General features: G+C 37.5%; 1 protein-coding gene across 1 annotated transcript; it reads left to right on the top strand.

Moving 5' to 3' along the window:
• The first annotated feature begins 4,455 nt into the window (after nucleotides 1-4,455).
• On the top strand, nucleotides 4,456-5,394 carry LOC123242864 (olfactory receptor 51M1-like). Its single transcript, XM_044670975.1, has one exon. It carries the CDS (start codon nucleotides 4,456-4,458, stop codon nucleotides 5,392-5,394), a length of 939 nt encoding a protein of 312 aa, XP_044526910.1.
• The last annotated feature ends 20,697 nt before the right edge of the window (nucleotides 5,395-26,091 follow it).

Genomic DNA, 26,091 nt, shown 5'->3' on the forward strand with positions numbered 1-26,091 from the left:
ACTATACTTGAGGATAAAATGGGAATATGTTGTAAATGGTAATTAGTTGAATGCATTTGAAAATGAAAGAATTATCAGACATCAAGAGCATCTGTGAATGACTTGATATCAAATTTGAGGCAGGTTTTTAATGGAATGTGTAATATATGTGTTCTTGGCTCTATGCTGTTTGATATTTTTATCAGTGACAAATGCATATGTATATTTGTATATAAACACATACACACCTTCATATGTGTATATATGCATGTGTGGTGCATATATCATACCTACCTTGCAATTTGCAAAAAATAAAGAAAGGAAAAAAAGTTAACATGTTAGTTGACAGTCCAAGAAAGGCCTCAGCAAGTTAAACTGAGTGGCTTGATCCAATAAGATAAAGTTTGACAGGAATACAAGTAACATCCTTCAAATGGGTTTCAAAAATGAACTTCATGATTAAGATGTAAGAGATATTATTTGTTGAAAAACAGTCATTTGGGGGGATAAAATCTCAGGATGATATGGAAACTTCAGAATCAGTTCACAGTTTGAAACAGCAGTCAAATAATCTAACAACATTGCAGATTGAATTAAGAAATGATTTCCAAAACAAAGTAATTTATAGATGTACTATGTTCTGCCATGATCAAACCATTTCTAGAATACTATATTCAGTCTTGAGTGCATCATGCTAGAAAAGACATTGGCAAGATGAAAAGCATCTAGATCAAAGGTTCTTAACCTGGGGTCCATGGACATCAAAAGAAGGAATCTATGGATAGATTTCAAAAGATCCATGAATTTGGAACTCTAAACTTTCTGATGCCTATATTTGAAATAGTCTTCTTCCTTTGTAATCCTGTGTTTCTAACTTATACACTTAAAACACATACAATTTGAGAATCCTAAATCTTGAAGATATTGACCAGGGAATGGATTGGAGACTATGATATATAGGTTGAAGGATCTGGTGATAATTAGACTGAAGAATGGATGATGGTGGCATGATAATGTTCATCAATTAGTTGAAGAGCTGTCTGTGGAAACGGGACTAAACTTATTCTGTCTCCAGATGTAATAACTAGAAGTAGTTAGGAGTTATAATTGACTTTAGAAAATATTGTCTAAAAATTAGTTTTTTTTCCAAAAGTGAAATAAGTTGCCCTGGGAGGTAGTATATTTTGCTCTACTGGGGCTCTTCAAAGCAAAGGCTCTGTGGTTAATGGTGAGATATTATAGATAAGAGTCTTGTTCATGAATGGACTGAACTAGATGATTCATCTTAAGTCCCTTCCAGCTCCAAGATTTTGTGAGTCAGAGAATGTCAGAGATTGTAAGGGAAATTAAAACTAAATAGGAAGAGTACAACAAAGGTTATTAATCTGAGGTCATGAATTTTTAAAAATGATTTCTATACTTTAATATGGAAACAGAAAGAAGACAAACACCAGAGAAGAAAGAATAAGAGGCAGAGGGGAACAGAGATAAAATTGAGGGAACAGAAAACTAGAGAGATGTCTCTTCCATCTCTTCCTAGGGACTATGCCCAAACCACAGTTTCTTGCCATGCTTCACCTGACACTCTTTGTGAAAAATTTTGAGCTTCAAGTGGGACTGAAAAGGGCCACATTAGAGCCCATAGGCAATAAAAGGGAAGATCCTTCAGCTGAGGGAGGAAGGAGCAAAATTAGTTTTGTCTTCTTTTGTCTCAAGTGACCTGTTGAAGTTATTAGATAATTTGTCATTGACAAAAAGGAATGAGAAAAAAAATGGAAGCCAAGACACAGGAGAGAATTCTTCACAATACCCCCCAAAATCAGAGGTTCTAAAGATTCTTTCCTAGTCATACTAATATCTCAGATCCTCTATCTTGATCCTCAGATCAGGCAGGGGTAATTTCAGAGAAAAAAAATTCCAGGTCCAGTTTATTGATGTTGAAGGAATCTAGGAGCACGTTATTACAATCAGCAAAGACATCAAGATATGGAAATCCAAATAGTTAGGAAGTTAATCAAAGAAAAAGATTTGTGAATGCTTTTGGTAAGAAGTCTGTGTGGAGGTAGCTCAGATAAATTAGATTGGATCTCTTCTATCATATTTTTCATCTATAACATTATACTGCAACTCCAAGTAATCTTCAAATCATCTTGTTGAAATAGTTACAGAGATGTCACCTACTCCTTTACCCCTTTTGGTAGAAAAACAATTATTGCATGCAAGACATTGTGCTAAATACTGGGGATAGAAACACAAATAAGCCAGAAAGAACCTACTCTCAAGGAGTTTATATTCTAGTGAAGGAAGACATCACATACAGGAATGTTAGACATGAGAAATTAGAGGAAGAAGTGTGGCAATGTGACAAATGAGGAGAAAGAGATGGAACTTGGAATTCATCAAGGTAAGAATGAGGTGAAACATAATTAGAGTACTTTCTTAGTTAATGCCCGTCTTCTTTTTTTTTAAAACCCTTACCTTCCATCTTGGAGTCAATATTGTGTATTGGCTCCAAGGCAGAATAGTGGTAAGGACTAGGCAATGGGGGTTAAGTGACTTGCCCAGGGTCACACAGCTGGGAAGTGTCTGAGGCCAGATTTGAACCTAGGACCTCCCATTTCTAGGCCTAGTTCTCAATCCACTGAGCTACCCAGTTTCCCCCGAGTCCTTTCTAAAATGGAATTTCTGAGTAGAGACCACCAGCGAGAGGAGAGTCTTATAAATATTTCCTAGGATGGCAATATAGAAGGCAAGGAGAGGTTGCACTCCAGTCCCTTTGGAAACATGGTGGTAGAGGTGAAGGCGGAGTATCTCTGACTTCTGTTCTAAAAAATCCTCAGGGGTATTGAATCCAATGCTTTTCCTTCCTTTGTTTAATTCAAGAGTTTGAAAAAATGAAGTGCTTACATTGTTCAAATCCCTATAGTAGTCTCTGAGAATATAAAGATAAATAAAATATGACCCCTGACTTTTGCAGCACTCATACAAATAATGGCAATACAAACTGACAATGATAGGTCCTTGAAAGGAGTACAAACCAAAGGCTATTTGAATTCTAAGAAGGAAGGAAAAGATCGTTTCAGGGAAACTTTCACAGAGGAGACAACATTGGGCTAAATTTGGAAGACTGCATATAATTTGTATATGTTACTATAAGTAAAAGTCATTGTTAATATATTATTATTATTGTGAGCAGCATTCTCTATATGAATGTTTCCTTTAAAAATCCATTGTTTTATGGAAGTTTTTTCCACCCTCTCTAGAATGCTCCTTTTTATAAAGGTCTTCATTAGAATGTTCATTTTATTTTTTAAAATATGTATTGTCACTTGGAATACTTCTTTATGAGAATGTGCTCCTTCTTAGAATGCTCTTTGTTAGAAAGTTCTATTTTAGAAGGTTGATATTTAGACTCTTCCTTCTTGGAATGTTTTGTTAGAATTTTCTTTAGTGTAGACTTTGATAGTCCTTTTCCCAATCCCCAGTCTTTTCAGATGGATTTTTTCCCTCTCCTTGTGTTTCTAGGAGGAGAGAAAGCCTAAAACCAGACCACAGGGTGTGTGTATTTAGTCAAAGATATGAAAAGTTAGGTATCCAGATGACATACAAACTCCAAAATGCCTTTCCAAGGACAAATCATTCCCCATCTCATTTCTAATTCAATGTACCCTTTTTTTTAATGTCTCCTGAAATTTCCCAGCTCCATTAGAATGAAAGTATCTCTACTCAGTCATACTATGAAAATATTAAACTGAGTCTCAGAGAGCAGGAAATGTGCTTTAAGCAAATAAAAGACCTTTAAGATAAATAGTCCCTTAGGAAAACTCCTTGTAGCTGAGAGTACAGACATCAAAAGTCTAATCTTTCCATAGCTAGTGACTCATTATAACGCTACCAACACCCACAAATTGACTTATTATTTTAGATATATTTAACCAGTACAGTGTGAGTGTTTTTGGACAAGTCATTTAATCACACTGGGCCTCAATTGGGCCATCAATTAAATGAGGAATGATACCCGATCCTTGCTTGATTTACTCCTCAGGGACCATGAGGAGTAAATGTCTAAAGTTGTTTTAACTTAGAATTCTGATAAACTAAATGGAAAAGCACTTTGGACAGATGATATGCCAATAGAAGTATGAGGCACTTGTGGAAAGAGCTATGGTTGTAAAGTCATAGGACTTCCATCTTCAGTACTAGTACCTGTATGACCCTAGAAAAGTCACCTTAGCTCTCTAGGTCTCAGTTAATTATCTCTAAAAGAAATTAATTGTGCTACATGGCTTCTTAGATCCTTTCTACATTTAAATTTTGTAGTATCTTTATTTCCTTGTATGTAATATGTGGGGAATATACTAAATGATATCTAAGAACTTAACATTTTAAAATCCTAGATCTATGAAATATCTCTAATTGTTATTTTTAGGTTCTCCTGGTTTCTTTCTATTCAAAGGGACAAAGACCATGTATGCCATGTCTACCCACAACCACACTCACTCTGGTGTGCTGACCTTCCTCCTTCCCAGCCTCCCAGGGCCAGGGGGCTCAGGATTCCTCACCATCCTTGGTTTGACCTATAGCACCACCCTTCTGGGAAATGGTCTGATCCTCCTCACCATCTGTGCTAACACCTACCTGCACCAACCTCAGTTCTTGCTACTGGCTCTGTTGGCCACTACAGACCTTGGTCTGGCCCTTTCTATGCTGCCCACCATTCTGGATGCTCTGTGGTTCCCAGCCCCTATTATCTCTAGGGATGTATGCCTCCTCCAAATGTGCTGCCTTTATGCCATCTCCACCGGGCAGTCCTCCGTGCTGCTGGCCATGGCCTTGGACCGTTGGCTAGCTGTGTGTCACCCTCTCTACTATGTGGCCTTCCTTACCCCCAACCGCCTTGCCTGGACCAGCCTGGCTTTCATTCTCCGGGCCACCATCCCTCTGTTGCCCACACCCTTGCTGATACCATCCTGCAATGCTCATAATCTCTCCCTCCCTTTCTGCTTCCCAACAGAAGTGCTGAAGCTATCCTGTGGAGGACTAGGGTGGACCTATCCAGTTGTGACTATGCTTACTACAGCCACTATGGATATAGTCCTCATTACCATCTCCTATAGTCTGGTCCTCCGGGAAGTGATGCAGAGGATATCTCCTGCTGGGCAGCACAAAGCCCTGAGAACATGCACTGCCCACCTCTGTGCCCTCCTTGTTTTTTATGGACCTCTTTTTGCTTCAGTCCTATTCCCTGACTCACTTCCAGGAAGCTTTGCCTCTCTTGGTCTTCTTGCATCCCCTGCCCTCCATCCCCTTGTCTATGGGATACAATCTCACCGGCTCCGGCGTGGCCTGCTTGGTGTCCTTGGTTGCCCCTCGACTTCAAGGATTGCTCCCAACCTAAAGAGGCCACGTCCCTAAGATACAGACTTTCCAAAGTGAACCAGAACTCAGGTTATTATTGGAGGCTGGAGCTCCTCATTCCCTCCAATTCCATGTTTCTTGCTGATCCCAGTCACTCAGACATCTAGGAACAGGCATTCAAAGACATGCAGCAGGATGGACGGAGGTTAGATACCAATATTAAGTTCTTTAGGGAGAGAGCAATATTATTCATTCTTGTGTGAGTGAAGAGGTGATGGAATCCTGTTTTTAAGGGACTAGAATAAAATAAACCCCCTGGATTATGCTCCTCATCTCTTCATGCCCAGGTACAGGGGAAGAGTTGTATCAACCAGTACTGCCCAGGAGTGAGACTGAGATGAGGGTTTATCACATCTTCCTTTCCAATGCAGATTCAATCTGGCAGGAAAGGAAATCCATCTAATGGGATTTGATGGGCAAAAGGAAGAACTCAAGAAGGCTCTAAGAATGATTTTGGCAAATATTCCAAAGATTGGCACTGATTTTTCTAAAATATTCTACCCATTAGGCTTCAAGGGCTAGACAATGGGTATCTTACAGAGATCAGAAAGTGATTCTGAAGAAAATCAGTCATCCTGACTTGAAAGAAAAATATGATACTCATTAGAGGGAAGAGGAGTTAAGTGCAATCAAGAAACAATTTAGCTCACCAGATGGTGATCCTGTATTAAGTACCTACTATGGTCTGGAGGTAGGTGGGGTGAAAGCTAAATGGCACAGTAGATACCATGCTAGGCCTGAAGTCAGGAAGACTCATCTTTCTGTGTTCAAATTTGGCCTCGGACACTTGATAGCTGTGTGATCCTGGGCAAGTCGTTTAACACTGCCTCAGTTTCCTCATTTGTCAAATTAGCTGGAGAAGGAAATAGCAAACTGTTCCAGTATCTTTGCCAAGAGATACCGTAATGGGGTCACAAAGTCAGACACAATTGAACAGCAATGACAATGCTCCAGGAACTTGCTAAGTGCTGGAAAGAAAACGAAAGGAGAAAAAAAGTAGCCCCTGGTCCCAGGTGCTCACATTCTGATGGAGGAGAAAACAGGCAAACTACAATGTACAAACAAGAACCATATAGAGAAAATCTCATAGAAGGGACAGACTAACATGAAAGGGGACTCAGAAAGGCTTCTTGTAGAAGTCTCTAAATTGAACTGAGTCATTAGCCAAGATCTGAAGGAAACTAAGAAAGCTAGAAAATGGAGATGAGGATGGAGAGAGTTCCAGGCATGAGGAACTGAGAGTGAAAATTCTTTTCTGGAGATGGAATGTCATAGACAAAGCAATACAAAGAGGTCAGTCTTGCTGAATCAGTGTGGGGATGAGAAAGATGTAAGAAGACTATAAAGCAAAGAGGGAGCCAAGGTATGAAGGACTATCAAAGCTGAACAGGGTTTTACATTTATTTGGGAGGAAATCGTGAACCCCTAAAGTAGAGAATGCAGGGGAGATGTGATCTGATAGAAGCATTAGGATTCCTAATTGTGGGACCCTATTGTGTTTGCTATGGCAGTTTTGTGAGGGAATAAAAACTGCCCTCCTCAGCCCTATCCCCAGGGATATCACAGGAAATGGACCAATCCCAGGTCAATCTATACCCAGAACATTCTGGTCTTAAAACTAAGCAAATACTCCACATTCTTGTATTCACGGAAACAGCTCCTTAAGATCCACCTACTTTAGGAAGCCTTTCCAGGTCCATGGCTGGGATGTTTTTCCTCTATTTTAAGCCATGACTTCATGAACCTCCATGCTCTGAATAGATACTGAATTCTCCTCTCTCTGTAAAACGAGGATCTGTTTTTCATGACCTACTTATTTGTTGTTCATTGATGTAGGTCAGGATCTTGTTAGAACTGGAGAGGAACTAGTTAACTCCTTACATTCTCACAAGACCAGCTGGTATTGTTGTGAGCACGAAGACTTAGTGTATTCCTAGAGAAATTTGGCTTCACTTTGCTCTCAGATGGATTATCTGGGGCCAGCTATCATTATCATCATCAACAACCAGCTTTTATAAAAATGCCTATTATATGCCAGGCACTCTGTCAAGCACTGGAGATGTAAAGGTATAAACTGTCAGAGACCTTGAGGAGCTCACATTCTAATTGGGGAGACAATATGCAAACAAATATGTATACATATGATATGAATAGAATGAATGGGAAACAATTAGAGAGAAAAGGCTCTAGCAGTGGGGAGGGGGGAACCATTAAAGGCTTTCTGAATAAATCTCAAGCATTTCTGAGTGAAGAGGATGTAAAATTTGTCCGAGATCTTGCAGAGAGCTCCCAAGTTCCCAAAAAACCTCTATTTCGATTGCTTTTAACCTCTTTCCCACTGACTTTTTATCTTCTTAAAATTCTTTTGAACTACTTTTGAAATGTCTTAGGTCAAGAAGTATTGAATATATATACATACATGCACATATATGTGTTGTGTATGTGTGTGGTGATTTTTAAAAAAAATTACTTGTTTTTTTCTTACCAAGAATCATCCCAAATAAGAAGAATATAAACTAGATGATCATTTATTTAACTATGTTTTTTTCTTTTGAACTTTTTTCAATTAATTTAAACCTTTTTTTTCTTTCTCCCACTTCCCTATCACTGAAAAAAAAATAGAAAAAGAAAGTCATGTTACAAATCCTGGTCCGTCCATTCATTATGCATTCCAGTATTTCCTTAGCCTATTTTAAACTCAAAGCTTTCACGAATCCATTGTCTGTTTTTTATGTATACTTATGTCCCAGGCTCTATGTCAAGATCTCTGCATCTGGATCAGTCAGGAGTCCATGAGATTAGTGTGTCAAACTAAGCGCCTTAGAAGCAGAGTGTGTATATCTGTGACAGTCTGGAGAAGAGGTCCCTGCGGGGAGGCAGTGTGTCAGATTGGGGTCCCTGGAGGCAGCGTCTTTGTGAAAGTCAATTCAATGTAAGCTAATTCAAATCAGTGCACACTTATGAAACTTTTTCTATGTCCTGAAAAAATATAATACGTTCAAAAGGAAGAAAAAATGTGTCAGCAGAGTCCCTGCTCCTATCATGTTTCTAGTCTAGAAAGAGGAGAAGCTACAAACACAGATAGACAGTATATATAATAACACAGAAGTACACTGGAGATGTGTCCAGTGAAGTTTTATGTGAAGCCTAAAAAGGAAGTTTATTTCTGACTGAGGAAGGATCAGGTTAGGCTTGTTGGCAGTTAGCATTTCAGATGGGCTTTAAGGAGGCATACAGCTACAAAGGCATGAGAACTGAAAAGGAGACTCACTGTGATAAGCAATTATTAAGTGCCTACAGTATACTAGTGCTGAGACCTAGGGAGGAAAAAGACAAAATCAAAACATTCCAAGCATGGGAAATGGCATAAGTAAAGGCATGAGATGGCAGAGTGTCAGCTCTGCTGACATAAGCACAATAATCCCAGTTGGGTAAGAATGTCGAATTAATACATCAGAATAATAAGAGATAGGCCTAATGAGTTGAGATAGCACTAAATTGTGAAACAACTTGAATACTAGGTTAGTCTATTTAGCCAATGTTAGGTATTTAATAGGGAGCCATTCAAACTTCATTAACAGATTAGTGAATTGGAATCATCTGAGGACAGGACAAGGTCTGTGTCTTTAAGTCAAATGGTAGACTACAGGACAGAATCTCTGTGTTTTTATGTCAGATTGAGAGTCCTTTGCTATATAGTGCCTAATTTAATCCAATAAATATTTGTTATTTGCCTACCATGTGCAAGGTAGCCTGAGCCTGTGTTACGGTTTTATAAAAAAATGATAATTATATTTCAATATAATTGATTTCATTCATATTCTTATGTATTTTATTTCATGCATTTAAAACATTATTCTAAGAAGAAATTCATTGACTTCCACAGATTGTCAAAGGGGTTCAGGACTCAAAACACTTAGAACTAGTAGTAAGCACTTTCTAGTTGAATTCCTTGCACACAAAGTGACAAGAATAGCTACTGGGTATCTTGATCAAGAAGCACTTGTTTAGGAACAGTGAGAGGAGACAATAAAAGGAAGAAAGTCACTATCACAAAATCTTTAAAGTTGGGAAAGATCTCAAAGACATAAAACTCAAGCTGGAATTGCAATCCAAAAACCCAGGATCCAATACCCCAATGAGCAGTTAGCCAATCTCTGCTTGAAACTCTTCAATAATGGGAAATTCACTCTTCAATGAGGCAGTCAATCCCATTTGGGGGTATGGTAATTATTAGAAAGCATATTCTTATGTTAAACTAAAATATGTTTTTTCTAAAATTTTCACCCATTTTTCTTACTTCTACCTCCTGGGACCAAACAAATGAAATTAAACTCTTCTTCAACATTGCCTAATTTCAAATGCTTCATAATAATATGTGTGAACCAAGTAAAGTGTTCCCATCTCTAGGCTTCAGGTCAACCAGGCTTTTATGACATAGTCTTTAGCCTAATCATACTTTTAGTGTTTTCCAATGTGGCAATACTCTCTTAATATCGTACCCAGAATTGAACATAAACATTTTCTGACATTTCTTCCCTCATTCTTGTTGTTCTAACTATATAAATCTAGTTTTCGTTAGACCCAACTCCCTTCCTTTCTCTAACTCATTACAACTTAACCCCTGTACCCCACATGCTCTCTTCATGATATTCCCTCTGGACCTTGAGTACATAGTCTAGAGAAATAGTGGCCAAAACATACTTTACTTATATGCAGACTTTTTTCCTAGAAACTGGAATTCAGAAGGAAGCTGTCATAGCCTGTATAGAGACTTCCATAATGCATCACTATCCTTGGTAATGCATTGATCCCATGGGCCCTAGATCAACCCAATTATCCTGTCAACTGTATGCTTGTAAAGTTGGAAGTCGTTGCCTTCCAAGATGAAGTAATGCATTATGTAACAGAACCACCCTAGGGTATTACTGACCACATAGTTTCATCACATATTAGTTCCTTCTCAGAAATTACCCATTGGGTTTGGATTGGATTTGGTCAGAGTGTTCTTTCTTTTTTAAAAAATTACATTTTCCCCATTTGTATATAGACATGATTTTAATAGTCATTTTATGACATTTTGCAATCCATGTTCTTTCTTTAACTCTCTCCTTTAACTCTTCCCCTCCCCAAGACAGCAAGTAATGTCATACAGGTAATACATGTGCATTTCAATGCATATTTCCATATTTGTCATATGGCTTATATAAGAAAAAACTCTTAAAGGAAATAAAGTGGAAAATGATTTTCTTAAATCTGCATTCAGACTCTATTAGTTGCTTCTATGGTAATGGATTGCATCTTTCATTATTAATCTTTTGGAGTTGTCTAGGATCCTTGATGACAACATTATTTTAGTTAATTCTATTACTAACAGTCACAGAGGTTAAAACAAAGAACTCAAATGACTGAATTGGCTATGAATTGGTCTTGCTTAGTTCCTAGAACCTGGAGGACTACATTTTTAAAAAGTCAATAAAATTATAAGAATCAGAGATGAACTTTTAAAGATAGATAAAGATTGAATTAACTATGAATTGGGTTTACTTCTTTTCCGAGGACTGAGTTTAAAGAAAAAAAAACACCTTCAATTATATCTCAATCACTCAAACACCTGGGATTCGACTACAACTAATACATCTTTCCCAAGCATCTCTGACTTTCTTTCCTAAGTTTCAGTGAACTCTTGTGATCACATTATTATTCACCTCTGTCCTAAAACTAGATAGGAATTCCACTTTCTATAGATCAGTGAAAATTACCAGTATCACATTGCTGGTATCTTTTCCCAAAACTATAGTCATCCCAGGCCATGGCTTTGTTTGATGGTTTTGATTATATGCTCTCTTTCCCTGAGAAAACTTGTTATTATAACTACTACTCTGGGAGTTCTGATTATTTTTCAAGTTGACACTGATAATAGTTAAATCATTCATAGTCAATCATCATACATTATTGCTGTTTCCATGATTCTGGACATTTTGTGTCACTTCATAGATGTCTTTCCAAGTTATTTTGTGGTTATCATATTTATCATTTTTATAGTACAATAGTATTTTAACATAATCATATACGACAACTTGTTCAGCCATTCCCCAGTTAATAGATATCCCTCCTGTTTCCAATTCTTTGCCACCACAAAAAGAGCTATTGTAAATATTTTTGTGCAAGTAGAGTCTTTCCTCCATATTTGATCTTCCCCCTGTCTTTGATATAGACATAGTAGGTATATTTGCTGGGTCAAAGCATATTCCCAGTTTTAAGGCCCTTTGGGCATGTTTACAAATTGCTCTCCAAGACAGTTATATCAGTTCACAGCTCCACTAACAGTGTATCAGTCCATTTTTGCCATATTAGCCAATTTGTTGATAGGCATGAGGTGGTTATCTCAGAGTTGTTTTAATTTGCATTTTTCTCATCAATAATGATTTGAAGGATTTTTTATCTGACTAAAGACAATTTTATCTTCTTCATCTGAGCATTGTCTGTTCATATCCTTTGACCATTTGTAAATTGGGGGATGCTTTGTATTCTTATAAATTTGACTCCGTTCTCTATATTCTTAAGAAATGAGATTCTTGTCAGATATACTTTCAGTGAATTTTGGTAGAAGTCTGGATCCAGCATGAGGGAATCTTGCATCTGATATTGTCAAACAGCCACTTCCTCAAACCCCAAAATAAGTTCAAGTCCCCTTTCTTAGTGCAGAATCTCATCAAACCCACTGGGATTGATTGGTCTCCTTGACCTTGTGCTCCTAGGCTTGTGCAAGTTAACTTTGTGCTCCTTGGTACTATGCAGTGGATGATCCCTCCTCCTGGAATCAGACACAATCAATTATCAAAGTCTGTCAGAGACCAAGGATCAAAACTTAGAGACCAAGGATCGAAACCTAAAAACCATGGAGACCATAGAAACGAAACTTAGTGAAGGATTTCCCAAGAAACGAAACTTATGTTAGGAATAGAAACTTATCCAGCTTCATCCGGGATAGGCGTGGCGAGACCAACGGCCCGAGACCACTGGAAAATTCCTTACCCCAGTCCTAGAAGCATATAAACCCACTCCCTGCACTCAATAAACGAGCCTTGTCACAATTAAGACTGATTTGTCTTTATTGCGCCTCGGTCTCCCTTCTCTCCCCCTATGGTTCTTCCAGGTGGCTGACTCACGGGTCTCTCACGGTTGTATCCGGCTGGATCCGGATAAAAGTCCCATAATATTGAACAATCAATGGCAGGTTTCCATAATATAAAGCTTTTGGGAATGCATTGACATTAGGGGTAATGGACATTTTAAAGTTATCCTAGAGCTAAACTAAAAAAGCATTAATATTGGTAACATGTGCTTTGAGTACAAAAAAATGAGAGAAAAAAGAAAACTCAAATACTCTATTGCACATTCAAGGAAAAACAATAATAATTTTTCAAAAATCTAAATATATAGTTCATATTCCATGAAAAAGGGATCCATGAAAAGGGGCTCAAAATAAAGGTTTCTCACCTAAAAATGAGAACCATTTCCTTTTTAACTTGGCCATGATCCACAATGTGAGTTTACATGATTTTCACCAAGTAACAGCTTTATAAAAACAGTAGTACAGCAGCTAATGCACATTCAAAGAAGTACCAAAATCATAAGAACACGTCAACTTCTCCAAAGATTACTAATACAGGTTTTGTCCAGCTAGTTTATGGACTTTTATAATGAGATTTTCTCCAGTTCAGGCATAAGACAGTACAAATAAAGACAGTGCAACAGAATATATAGCTAATAGCCAAAACACAGTAACAGAAAGTGACATATTGTAACAGAATATTATAGATTAAATTAATATATAAACTTAAAAACAAAATTAAATCTTAAAACAATCAGCAAATATAATAAGCATGACAGGATACAAGCACTTAGTGTTAATAGAAGGTTTTACATGGGAGCAATCAATCCCAGAGTCCTTTTCTCCGATTCTAATAGCTGCGTTACAGAGACTTCTTCACTATTTGGAGGGGAACAAAGTGAAACAGTTAGCATCAATAAGACAATGGAGTCTAAAAAGGCTTAAAATTCACCTCCAGACTCTTGGAGGTTCCTTCTCCTCCCCAGAATCATCATCCATCTAGATTCCTTTGGTCACACTTCTGGGGTTCCCCATAGAGGGGTGGATTTCCACATTGAGCACAGTGTGGACAAATCCCATATTAGATGTGTTGCAGAGACTGGGCATGCTTAGATAGTAAGGGGGATGAATCTCCCTTCTAAATCTTGAGATCACTCAAGCTAACAGCAAGGACAAATGCACCCAGGAACAGTAGTAAGAAAAGATATCCTAAAACTTTGAGCTGTGCGAGTTCGGTAATGCTCTCCTGGAAAGGGAGATATTTGAGAGAGGCAAGAAACTGGGCTATGCTTGCAATTCTACGTCCTGTCTGTAGGTGATGCTAGCCTAGTATGTACTGGCTAGGAGTAAAACCTCACATGGCTAGTAGATGGAGACACGTCCCAATCAGCCTTTGAATGAAGGATGGGGTGAAAAGCCCTTAGCCCAAGACTAAATTTAGGAGGGGAAACAAGAAAAGGCAAAACAAAACACAGTCTTGAAGGTAAAAAAAAATTCAGGAGTTAGCTAAGAGGTTTGGAAGTGTTACCTTCCTTCCCCTCCCCAACAGACGTAAAAACACCAAGGATCTGCTTGCTTCCACTATCATGTAGTCAGGGATTTAAGAAGGTGGAAGGGTCCCCTCAGTTAAAAGCTTTTAGGAAGCTAATTGTTGCCTAAGAGAAACACCCAGGCTTCCAAAACAGCAGCAAGCACTCAGCTGTTAATAATGTAATGGAAATTTATACTTTACCCTCCACGCAGAAAACTGCTCACACTGGCCCCCAGCCAATGTGCTCAGAAGAAGTGGCAGTGTCTGATCAAATGTGGGAGGTAGAGGCAGGTGAGAAATGTGGTTTTCTCAAAATAATCTACTCCCTATCTTTACTCTAAGACTCTTTTAAAAGAATCAAGGATTCTATCCCTTTGTGGCTCACCTACAATGTTAAATTTAAATTAATATCCAATAACTCAAGTATTATATTTTATAAGATTTATTAGTAATCACTTGAAGTAGAAGAAATACAAGAACACAAGTAAAAGCCTGAGTAAAGCCATGTGAGTAAAATTCTCCTACCTGGCACTCACTCAACTGCCACAGCCGCCTTCCTGGGAACAGAGAGAGAGAGCAGAACTACACAAAACTTATATCTTCCCTACATTAGTACATTAGCATAAATATGCAAATGGGATGCTGGGAAAGAGAGTCCTGGGGAGCAAATTCTAATTATATACTTTCAATCAGATTAATTTCTCTACTTCTGCAATAGACACTAATACCAGGTGCTCTCATGATTCAAATATAATTCTCTTTTCTTTTTTCTCCCTTCATTACTTCTGTCTATGTATTTTTAAAAAGGTCTGGATATTTTTTTTGGAATTTTATTTAAAAGAAGAAGTGTATATACAAATATCAAGAATAAATTTGCAGAACATTAAAGGTGCATAAAAATTAAATTACCTAGAACTGACTCGAAGGTCAGAGAGAGAAACTCATTTGATTCTCATGCTCATCCTGAGAGATAGGTGCTTTTATCATCCCTATTTATCAGTTGATGAAGCAGAAACTGGGAGAGATGAATCAGGATCACACATCCAGGAAGTGTTTGAGATCAGGATCACACATCCAGGAAGTGTTTGAGAAAGTAGGATTCGAACTTAAGTTTTCCTGATTCCAGATGTGTGTGGGACAAAATCTAAGAGTGAAAAGACTGGAGAGTGGAAAGATTCTATGGTAATCTCAAATGGTTTTTGCAGTAGGTGGGTAATAATGAGAGATTTAATTATATATAGTGACTAGGATTATGGGATCATAGTTATACATGGGAAGAGACCTCAAAGGCTATTTGCTTTAATCCATTTTAAAGAAGAAGAAATTGAAGCTTAGGAAGCTTAAGTGATCTGCCTATGATCACACAGATACTAAGTGTCAGAGATTGGATTTGATCTCAAGACCTCTGAGCCAGAGTTTTCGTGAGAACAGAGAAAGGAGAATGTATGCAAAGGGATGTTGAAAAAGTTTGAATGATAAAACTTGAAAACTGAATAAATATGAAGGGAACTGTCAAAAGAGCGTTAACAACAGTTGACATTTATAAAGCAGGCTTAGAAATGTAAATATGAAAAATGATAAAGGCTGGTATAAATATATAAATTAGTATTTTAATTAAAGCCATGTTGATAGATAAAATCATTAGACCACGCGCTTGTAAGCATTCAAAACTGCCGCCTCCATACTGTCTCCTGTTTCCTGGAAGCGCCTACTCGCCAAAGAGAGAGACCACTCCCTCCTAACCCACGAGATTTAAGCGCTCCCCTGCGTCAAGACGTCGGAAACGGAAACCAGTTGGACCATGTTGGATCAAGGGAAATGTAGTTTGTTTTTTTTTGTTTTTTTTTTTTTTAATTTTTTTTTTTTAATTTTAAACCCTTAACTTCTATGTATTGACTTATAGGTGGAAGAATGGTAAGGGTAGGCAATGGGGGTCAAGTGACTTGCCCAGAGTCACACAGCTGGGAAGTGTCTGAGGCCAGATTTGAACCTAGGACCTCCCGTCTCTAGGTCTAGCTCTCAATCCACTGAGCTACCCAGCTGCCCCTGGGAAATGTAGTTTTGATACATTTCCCTTGTCCATAGAAATATATACATTTTTAGATGGTTTTTTCCAATTTCCTTTTTACAGAAAGCATTATAACATTTTGTCATTTAATCTTTACAACAACTTATAAAGTTGATATTATAAGCGTTAGGCTCATTTTATAGATCAATTGGCTAGAACAAGTCACTTTAATGAGTGTCAGAGGGGCTAAATGATTTGTTCATGGTCACAAAGCTGATAAATATTGGTTATGAATTTCAGCCCTGCTTTTCCTCAATCCAGGCATAGCACTTACTCCCTGTGCCTATATTCTTCTCTAAGGGAAGACATGAATAGAATACCAAATTTAGGAATCTGGAAATCAGGATAAATAATGTTGATATTAGTAAATAATAATTAAATCAAAAGGAGAAGCAAATTAAGAAAGTATGAGAATTAGTTCAATATGGGACAAGTTACATTTTAGTTAGCTTTGTGAAGTTCATAAGATATGTAGAAGAGGTGTCCTGTAGGCAATGTAAGATACAGGTCAGAACCTCAGGAGAGGTTAGGACTGGAAATCTAGATTTAGTCTTCATCTACATGGACCAAAAGTAACCACATTCAAGTGAGATTTGCCAAAGGAAACAACAAAGCAAGAAAAGGGAAATGAATTGACAACAGAACTTTCCATCCCAGGTAAAGCTGGAATGATTGAGCTCAATGCCCTGTCTCTAAGAAGACATTGATAGTGCAGGCATCTTGTAGTGTAACAGTGAGAACCACAGAATTACCCACCCCCAGAGGACCAGGACTGACCCTCCACTGTGGGGCTTCCCAAAGATGGACTTCAGACTCTGAAGTTCATTCTCAAAGAGGTTTGGAATGGAAAGGGACACAATGTCCAGTCAAATTCCCTTAATAAGGAAATGGGAAAACTGAGGCCCAGAAAAGGGAGGAGAAGTAGACAAAGCAAACACACATCCAGAGAAATCAGTGTGGTCTTTTAGAGATGAGGAAGTAGGGATGTTTCATATTGATAGGAATTTGTATGCTTTGGTCTAGTAATTAAATGATGAAGGCTGTGATTATATTGGACACCTTGTATTTGTTCTTTTTCTCATTATCCCTCTGACACTCATTAAAGTGACTTGATCTAGCCAACTGATATAGAAAATGAGACTAATCCTAATAATGCCAACTTTATAAGTTGTTGTAAAGATCAAATACAAAAACAAAAAAATACAAATACAAAAGATCAAATACAAATACAAAATACAGGCTTTCCAAGCTTGCTTTATAAATGTCAACTGTTATTAATGCTCACTTGACAGTTCCCTTCATATTTATTCAGTTCTCAAGTTCTATCAATCAAACCTCAACATCCTTCACATATATTCCCCCTTCTCTGTTCTCGCCATCACTCTGACTCAGAGGGCATTCCTGGTCCAAGAAAGGCTATTCAGTGGTTCCCAAATTTTTTTGGCCTACTGCCCCCTTTCCAGAAAAAATATTACTTAGCGCCCCCTGGAAATTATGAAACTATTTATTGAACTCAGAATAGAATGTAATACAAAAAAGTGTGGCCATCACCACTCTCCTAGATCGCTGCAGCACCCACCAGGGGGCGATAGCACCCACTTTGGAAATCACTGGACTATCTCATTCTAGCATAGTTCCTAGTCTGAACAGGGAGATTTGGTTCATTCCTCTTAAGAGTTCCACTTTTGACAGGATTACACTAGGCAAGGAATGATATCTATGCCCTCTTATCAGTGACTACCCAGAGCCCTCCCTCCATGCTGAGGGGATTCCCCCCAACATACACATCCAAAAGCAAAGATCATATTGAGCACCAGAGGCTTCTTTGATAAAAATACTATCTCCTGCCTCATTCAGAGAACTCTCCAAAAATAGGGACCATATGTTTCTGCTCAGACAAGGCATAGCCAGTCTTTAAGAATAAAATTGGTCTGACCAATTCTGAAGGATCGTTTTAAGGCATGGCTGCCACATTTTAAGAAGGACATTGATTAAGCCAGAGGACATATGAAGGGGTGATCCAGGATAATGAAGGGTCTTGAATTCATATCATACCAATAATAGTTAAAGGAAATAGAGGTGTTTGGCCTGGAGAAGACTTTTAAAGTTTTTTAAAGACTTTTAAACTTTACCAGTTTAAAAGACTGTTAACTTGCTTTATTGGCTCAAGACAACAGAAATAGGGACAATGGATATAATTTTTTAAGAAGAAGATTTAGGTTTGACATAAGGAAAAACTATCTAAATACAGTAACTATTCCAAAGGCTTAGAATCAAATGAGATATTTATAACATGCTTGGCACTTGATAGATATTAGGCATTTTTCTTTTAGACCCTTACCTTCTGCCTTAGTATCAACCCTAAAACAAAAGAGCAAATCTAATATTTGGTGATTCTATGCCTGGAGCACGAAACAGATGACTATCTGGCTAAAAAGATGCTAAAGTAGGACACTAAGCTGTTGAGACAGTCCTTTGCATCAGTCACTAGAAGATAGAGAGCCTGTCATGGCCACTGAGCTGTCATAGAAGAAGAGAGGAAGGTATCAAAGGGATATTCTCTTTTTAGGAAGGCTTCCTGGAGGAGAAGGCCTCTTGGGATCTGCTGCAGTTGAACCAGCTTGCACAAAGAACTTTGGCTTGAGTTATGCCAGACCCATGAGGTCATGAGAGCCACGCAGGCACTTGTTTCTGTAAGAGAAATTTGTTTTTTTTTCCCCAGTGAAAGAGTGTCTCTGGGGAGCAAGGGTCATAAAAATCTAGGCTTGATTCCTGGCTATGTTTACTTTGGCCTTGTCAGCCCAGAGCACCAAACTAGGCCTCAGTTCCCACTGTGACTCAGAGAAGATACTGGAGTAGGAAGAATCACAGGTTGCTCAGGTCAATTCCTGCCTTACAGACCAGATTGCAACTAGCCCAGGGCTTAGGCAAGGAAGTAGGGGGTCGGGGGGGGAGGTGGAGGGAGGTCTCCATACTTGGAGAATCCATGCTGGGATTTCTATAATTACACAAGAAAATATTTTCACATGATATATATTCCCAGAAAGACAATATCAGAAAGGAAATTGCTTGATGTAGTGGAAAGGATGAGTTGAGCATCAGGAAAGATCTGGATTTAAATTCTTAATCTCTAATTTACTAACATTTTGACCTAGGACACATAATCTCTCTGAGGCTCCATTATTTTATCTGTAAAATGGAGGGAGTAAAATGGGTTTGTTGTGCAGAAAACTATCTAGAAACCTTCCCCCATCCCCGACAAAAGTTTCACCCAAATTACCATCCTCCTGTTTCCTTTGGGGCTCCTTCCTTTTTTAAAACAACCTTTGATTGTTACTTCTTTCTCTCTGCCTCTGGTTTCCTATGAAGCATTTCAGGAGGGGATGATTTGCTGCCTGTAAAATAGAAACACAGCCATTCAGGGATTGTGGAAAGGGAACACCGTTCAAAAGTAAACCTTAGGATACACTTTATTGTTATTCTTCAGTCCTATCTGACTTTTTGTGATCACGTTTGGGTTTTCCTGGCAATGATAATAGAATGATTTGTCATTTCCTTCTCCAGCTCCAGACAGATAAGGAAAGTGAGGCAAACAAGGTTGAGTGATTTTCCCAGGGGCACACAGCTAGTAAATGTCTGAGGTTACATTTGAACTCAGGTTTTCCTGACTCCAGATCTAATTTTCTATCCACAACATCACCTTGCAACCATGTCCTTTCTGGGGTTTGTTTTTTTTCCCCATTTTTCCTCAACCAGGCCCAAACTATAGAACTGTGAAATGTTGGTGGGGAGGAAAGAGAGGGGATGAGGGAAGAGCACCTCTCTCCCAATTCCCTAGATCTAACATGGAATAATTTAACTCATCCACTCGCATGTTTCTTGACACATTCAATGGAGTGAAATGGAAGAGTATTGAACCTGGAGAAGCAGATCTGGAGGGAGTAAAATACTCTGAAGGAGCAATATTCCATCCTAAAGCAAGTCAAGTCAGGAAGACTTGTGTTTGAATGCTGCTCTGGTACTTACTAGCTCTGCAACCTGCACATAGAGGAAGTTAGATAGATGTGGTGGTTGGATAGAAATCCAATCCTGGAGTCAGGAAGACCTGAATTTAAACACAGCCTTAGACCTTTACTGGCTATGTGACCCTGGCAAGTTACTTAATGTTTATTTCAATTTCTTCATCTCAATATATTTCTGTAAATATATGAAAATACAACTTTTTATTAAATATATACATACATATATCTTTATAAATAAATATAACTAAGCTCTATAAATAGAATCTCCAAATATCTCTCATGATATATTTGCTTAGTAGCCCAAATTAGATTAACTTGTGTAACTTCAAGTTCCATTTTTCCCCTAGAGAATATAAGTGGATTGATATTGCTCGCTATAGAAGACACACACACATACACACACATTTCCTCTTCTCTAAAATGGAACTGATAATAGTCTCTACCTCCCAGGGTTATTGTGAGAATCAAATGAGATAATTATTACAGATTGCTTAACACACATTAGGTGCCTGGCACACATTAGGTGCTATATAAAGGTTAGCTTAAAAAAGTCACTAACTTTCTGAGTCACACTTTCCTCAACTGATAAATGGGGATGAAAAACACGTGTAGTTGTAGTGGTTGTGTGACTCAAATGAGATAATAATGGATGTGAAGTATTTTAACACCATAAAGTAGTATAAAAATGTCAGCTATTAGTAGGAGTACATACAAGCTCTGTGAATTCTACCTCCTCAATCTTTCTTTTATCAGTAACATCCTTCCCTCCATTACCATTGCCATCATACCATTCAATGTGTCTCAGTAGACTATGGTAATAACTTCCAAACTGGTCTCCCTTTTCATCCCATTACTCATATAGCTAATAGAGTGGTTTTATTAATCCGTAGGTCTAACCATGTCACTCTCCAATTCAGGTTTACTGGTTCCTTATTTTCTGTAGGGAAAAAAATCCCTTATTTATTCCCAGTAATAAGAGAAGGCATATCTATGGTATTTTGAAGTTTGCAAAACATTTTTAAAATATTATCTCACTTTCATATTATCTTCTGTAATTGATAATTAGTCAAAAGATATGAATAGACAGTTTTTGGATGTAAAGAGGCTAAGTTATATACATGTATATAGTCATATTTAAAAAGTTTTAATCTCTACTGATTAGAGAAATGAAAATCAGAACAATTCTGAGCTATCATTTCACACCTATCAGATTGGCTAAATAATAGCCGTGTAAAATGACTAACGTTGGAGGGGCTGTGGAAAATTGGAGAAACTAGTAAACTGTTGATGAAAATGTAAGCTGATATGGCCATTTTGGAGAGCAATTTAGAATTACACCCCAAAAAGTATAATGCTGTGTATCCTTTTTGACCCAGAAATACCATTGTTGGATCTATTTCCCAAGGTAATCAGAGGAAAAGAAAAATAAATCATGTTCTAAAATATTCATAGCAGTTCTCTTTGTGGTGGCAAAGAACTAAACGCTGAGGGGATGCCCATCAATTGGTGAATAGATGAACAAATTGTGTCATGGGATTGTTATCGGATACTACTGCAGCATAAGAAATAAGAAGCAGGTTGATTTTTTTAAAGGCAAAATAAGAAGTACATGAAATTGTGAAATTGTGAAAACTGAAATGAGTAGTACCAACAACATTATAGTCAGCTACAGAATTAATGTTTGAAGACTATCTTGCAAATATCCAATTCCAGAGAAAAAACTGCCAGAATGTATAAGTTGGGTATCATGACTAGGATACATATATATACACTTACTTTGAGCATAATAATTTTATGTATGTTCATGTTGACTCTCCTTGTATAAACACACTTAATGTAGGGAATATTTCATTTTTAGCTTTGTTTTCCAAGTACTTTCACATAATCTGGCACCTATTAGATGCTTACTAAATCCTTTCAGTTGTTTGACTTGGTACCTGGCTTCAAGCAGAAATGGATTACAATATGAAATGGGTTTTAACACTTGCCCAAGTTAGACATAACTAGGAAGGAGTTGAAGTTGGAAAGAGGTAGGTGAAGGTTTAATGTAATAACAAAAAATATTTAACATTTAGGTAGCCTTTTAAGGTTTGCAAAGTGTTTTGTATTTATTAGCTCATTTGAGCCTCACAACAACCCTCTGAGATAAGTGCTATTATCATCCCTATTTTTTTACAGATGAGGAAACTGAGCTATGGAGAAGTTAAATGATTTCCCCAGGTCACACAGCTAACAAGTATATGAGGCAGGACAAGAACTCATGTTTTCCAGACTTTAAAATTGGTTCTCTAACCATTATGCCACCTAGCTGCCCAGTGTAAAGACAAATTTCTTTACAATTATAGCCAGCCAAAATTTAAAGGGGAATGAAGCATCTTCCCCTTCTTGGAGGAGTTCAAGAAGGGATTGGATGATCACATGTATATATTATAGAAACTATTCTTGTTCATCTATGGGTAGGATGAGATGGACTTCAAGTTACCTGCCAACTCTAATATTCTATGCTACAGGACTGTAAGACCATGAGATCCAATGAATTTCAGGTCTAATCCTCACCTGTTAGTACATCAGTTTGACTTAACTGAGAAAATAGAGAACTTGGTCCTGAGAAGGATGAGACAAGAGTTCAAACCACCATTAACTGACACCTATTGTTGTACTTAATATATTTTAATTGTTTTTCTTTTGTTCTCTTTTAACCTTAAAACAAATGGAAAAAGATTTCCAGCCTCCCTGATTATAATTTTATTAATGAATGCCTTGGCAGCTAGGAGGCATCACACATAGTGTCAATTCTGGTTTTGAGAAAACCTAAGTTCAACCATGAAGTCAACCATTTAATTAGCAATTCTACTCTGAGCAAGTCACTTAATCTCTGCCTCAGATTCCTCTTCTGTAAAGGGATCATAATAATAATACTTTCCTCCCTGGGTTGATGTGATGATTAAATGAGATGATATTTGTAAAATGCTTCATATAAGCACCCAGTAAGTGCCATATAAATATTAGCTGTTATTATTGAGTGAGCCCAAATGCTCTCATGGTGTGCCTAGTCTGATAGGTTTGATCATTCCCATGACCCTTATTAGACCATGCCAAGAAGATAAGGAATAATATTACAATCCTATAACTCTCATTCCCCAAAAACAAACCAAATGGAGGAATTTAAACACATGAGAGAAATTGATCAATGATCCTCATTTTAAAACTCCTAGAATTCACACAGAGAATCCTGTAATACTGCATATAACATGATTTTTGGAATATGTTGATTGGTTTTGATTATTTTTTCTCTTCTTTATCTCTCTTTTTTGAACTCTTTGTTATAAGAGGCATCTCCCTGGGGGAGAGAATAAGAAAGATACATGAGAAAATATTGGCAGTGTTAAAACAAAAGATAAATAAAAATATCTTTTAAAAAGCTTCTTAGAACTCACACAATGGACCCTCATTCAAATTGTTTCAATGAATGACCCTCATTCAGATATGAGAGGTACAAGAAAGGCTTTCTTATTCCTTGAATATCTTGCCACTGTATTATAATTGATATCTGAACACTTCCTATCCCTACCCACCCCATAAAAACCAGTAAGGCTTTCATCCCATGAAATAGGCTTTGCTGTCTTTAGACTACTTGAAGATCCCGAAGTCTGATCTGAAAGCAAAGCTAACAGATAACACCTTTCTCTTCACCAATCACTTTCTTAGAACCTTGGAAAAAGAGGGAGCATCCATAACATAAACCAGAGGAGGGACTTTTTCTGCAAAGAAGGTAATTTCAGAAGCCATCTTGGAAGCTGTCACAGAACATATTTAGCTCTGACAATTATTTATAAATAAATAATTGCTTATTTATTTATATGCATATTTGAAAAATAACAATACATTCTCTTTTCTCTAGCCTTCTCAAGTGCTAGAGAAGGGTTCTATTAGCAATATATAATAAGTTTTATTAAATATCCTTTGGACCTAAAAGTCTTATGTGGCGATTTTCTCTTTTACCCTTCACAAATACAGATACTGAGTTACTGGAACAACAGTTGTAGTAAGGTTGAATTGACATACAAGGTCCATTCCTTAGAGCATGTGGGTGACTATGTGGGAGCTTTAGGGACTGCTTCCAGCCATTTATGTTAAAGGATTGAGGCCTCTTATTGGCTATGGAGTTAGAAGACCTGATGACTCAGTGAATGTACAAAAGGGAATGACTGACTTCTCAACTCTTTCTGCCTTTTCAGCTACAAATTGTTTCAAGACTATCTCATGTTGCTTTCTGAGAGGGGGGTCAAGGAAGGAATTATATACCCTCATCCTCACCCTGGCCTCTATTTGCCAATGAGCATCTGGGATCTATATCTATATCTACATCTGCCTGATCTAGCCTGAACCTGGTCTGGTCTAGACTGTGTATATGTGTATACGTATGTCTATTTGTGTCAGCATGTGTACACGGACTCTGTGTTTTCTTTCCTGATCTTACTTGGGCAGATTTCTTTACTAAAATGGCAAAGTACAAATTGGAAAGCAACCTTGTAAGTTCTAAAACATCTGGAGGTCCTGGGTACCACTGTGTGAGAGCTAAATATGCACAGGGACAGAATGCCTGGTAACTGGCCAGTAGCTTAAAGAGGATGTCCATTGACAAAAGGATTAACTAAAGCTAGCTATTTTATCAGCAGATGAGTACTATGAGTTTTCTGCTTTTCCCTACTCATGTTTAGAGCTAACATGATTGGTAAAATGCCTAACTGAAAGTCCAGTAAATTGATTTATGTGCAGATGAGATTTAAGTATCATCATTACCAAATTGTAATAGTAGATATAATTTAAGTTATTTAATCAAGTTTTTAAGTAGTTCTAGTAATACTTGGTATGAGTCTTCTATGTTTAGCATTTCTTTTGTGTGTAAGAAGAAATATATGTCCCATTCTAGCATATTGCATATTGAATAGCTTTCTTCTACCTTTTTGGGAAATCTCAGACAATAATTTTAAATAAAGCTTTAAATAATTTGTTCCAAGGGTGTAGCAATGAGGATTTAGTGAGCCTATATCTTCTCTTAGTAGAGAATAGGCTCCTCAGGAATAAACCCTGCCCAAGTTACATGCCTGAATAGAGAAATGGGTACCTGGGTAGAGAAATGGGAGTAGCAGATTTTTCAAAGTTAGACATTCATTTGGAGAGGCTTTTGCTGACAAATGTAGAAGTTTAATCAAATAGTGGAAATTGAGCAAACTTTAAAACTTGTAAAATTGTCATGCTCATCCATCCTTTTTAAACAATTAATTTAATTTTCAGCTCATTTTTGTCTGTTCCTTTTATTTTAAAAATAATTACATATCTGCTCTCTTCTTTATCACTTTAATACCTGAGTAGTCCCCTGAATTTCAGTGGCAAGTCTTTTCCCACTCGGCCCCATCTAAAACATCCATCACAAAAGGAGTTGGTCAAACAAAGCTATTTCCTCTGAACCCTAGCCAACTCAGAGACTCCTACTCCAGATTTCTGTGTTCCCTTGGGGGCTACAGTTTCCTGGTGAGTCTTCTACAGAAGTATAAAGGAGCATCACGGGTGCCTTTTGGCTATGCAAGCGGCTGTATGAGGCAGAATGAACAGCAATATCTAACCATGATGTGAAAGCCGAGGTTAGTGGCCATAGGCTGGTACCCTACCTAAAACAGAGTTATACATAACTATCTTTTAGAGCTTTGTCAGGTATTTAGAGATAGATAAGATAGTTTTCTTCTCTTTATATTGAATTTAGATAAATGTACTTCATGGAAATCTTCTAATATTTTGGCAGTTGGTTCCTTCATCCTCACCTATTGCTATTTATGGATAGAGAGCAAATCAGATCTGAGGTTTTCTTAGTTGTCCAATTCCTAATATTGGAGTAGTTAAGTGAAATTACCAAAAGATAGGAATAAATGAGGTAAGAAGTAGATAATACATGGTA

The sequence above is a fragment of the Gracilinanus agilis genome, chromosome 3 (assembly GCF_016433145.1).
Source record: "Gracilinanus agilis isolate LMUSP501 chromosome 3, AgileGrace, whole genome shotgun sequence".
In the NCBI taxonomy this organism is placed as follows: domain Eukaryota; kingdom Metazoa; phylum Chordata; class Mammalia; order Didelphimorphia; family Didelphidae; genus Gracilinanus; species Gracilinanus agilis.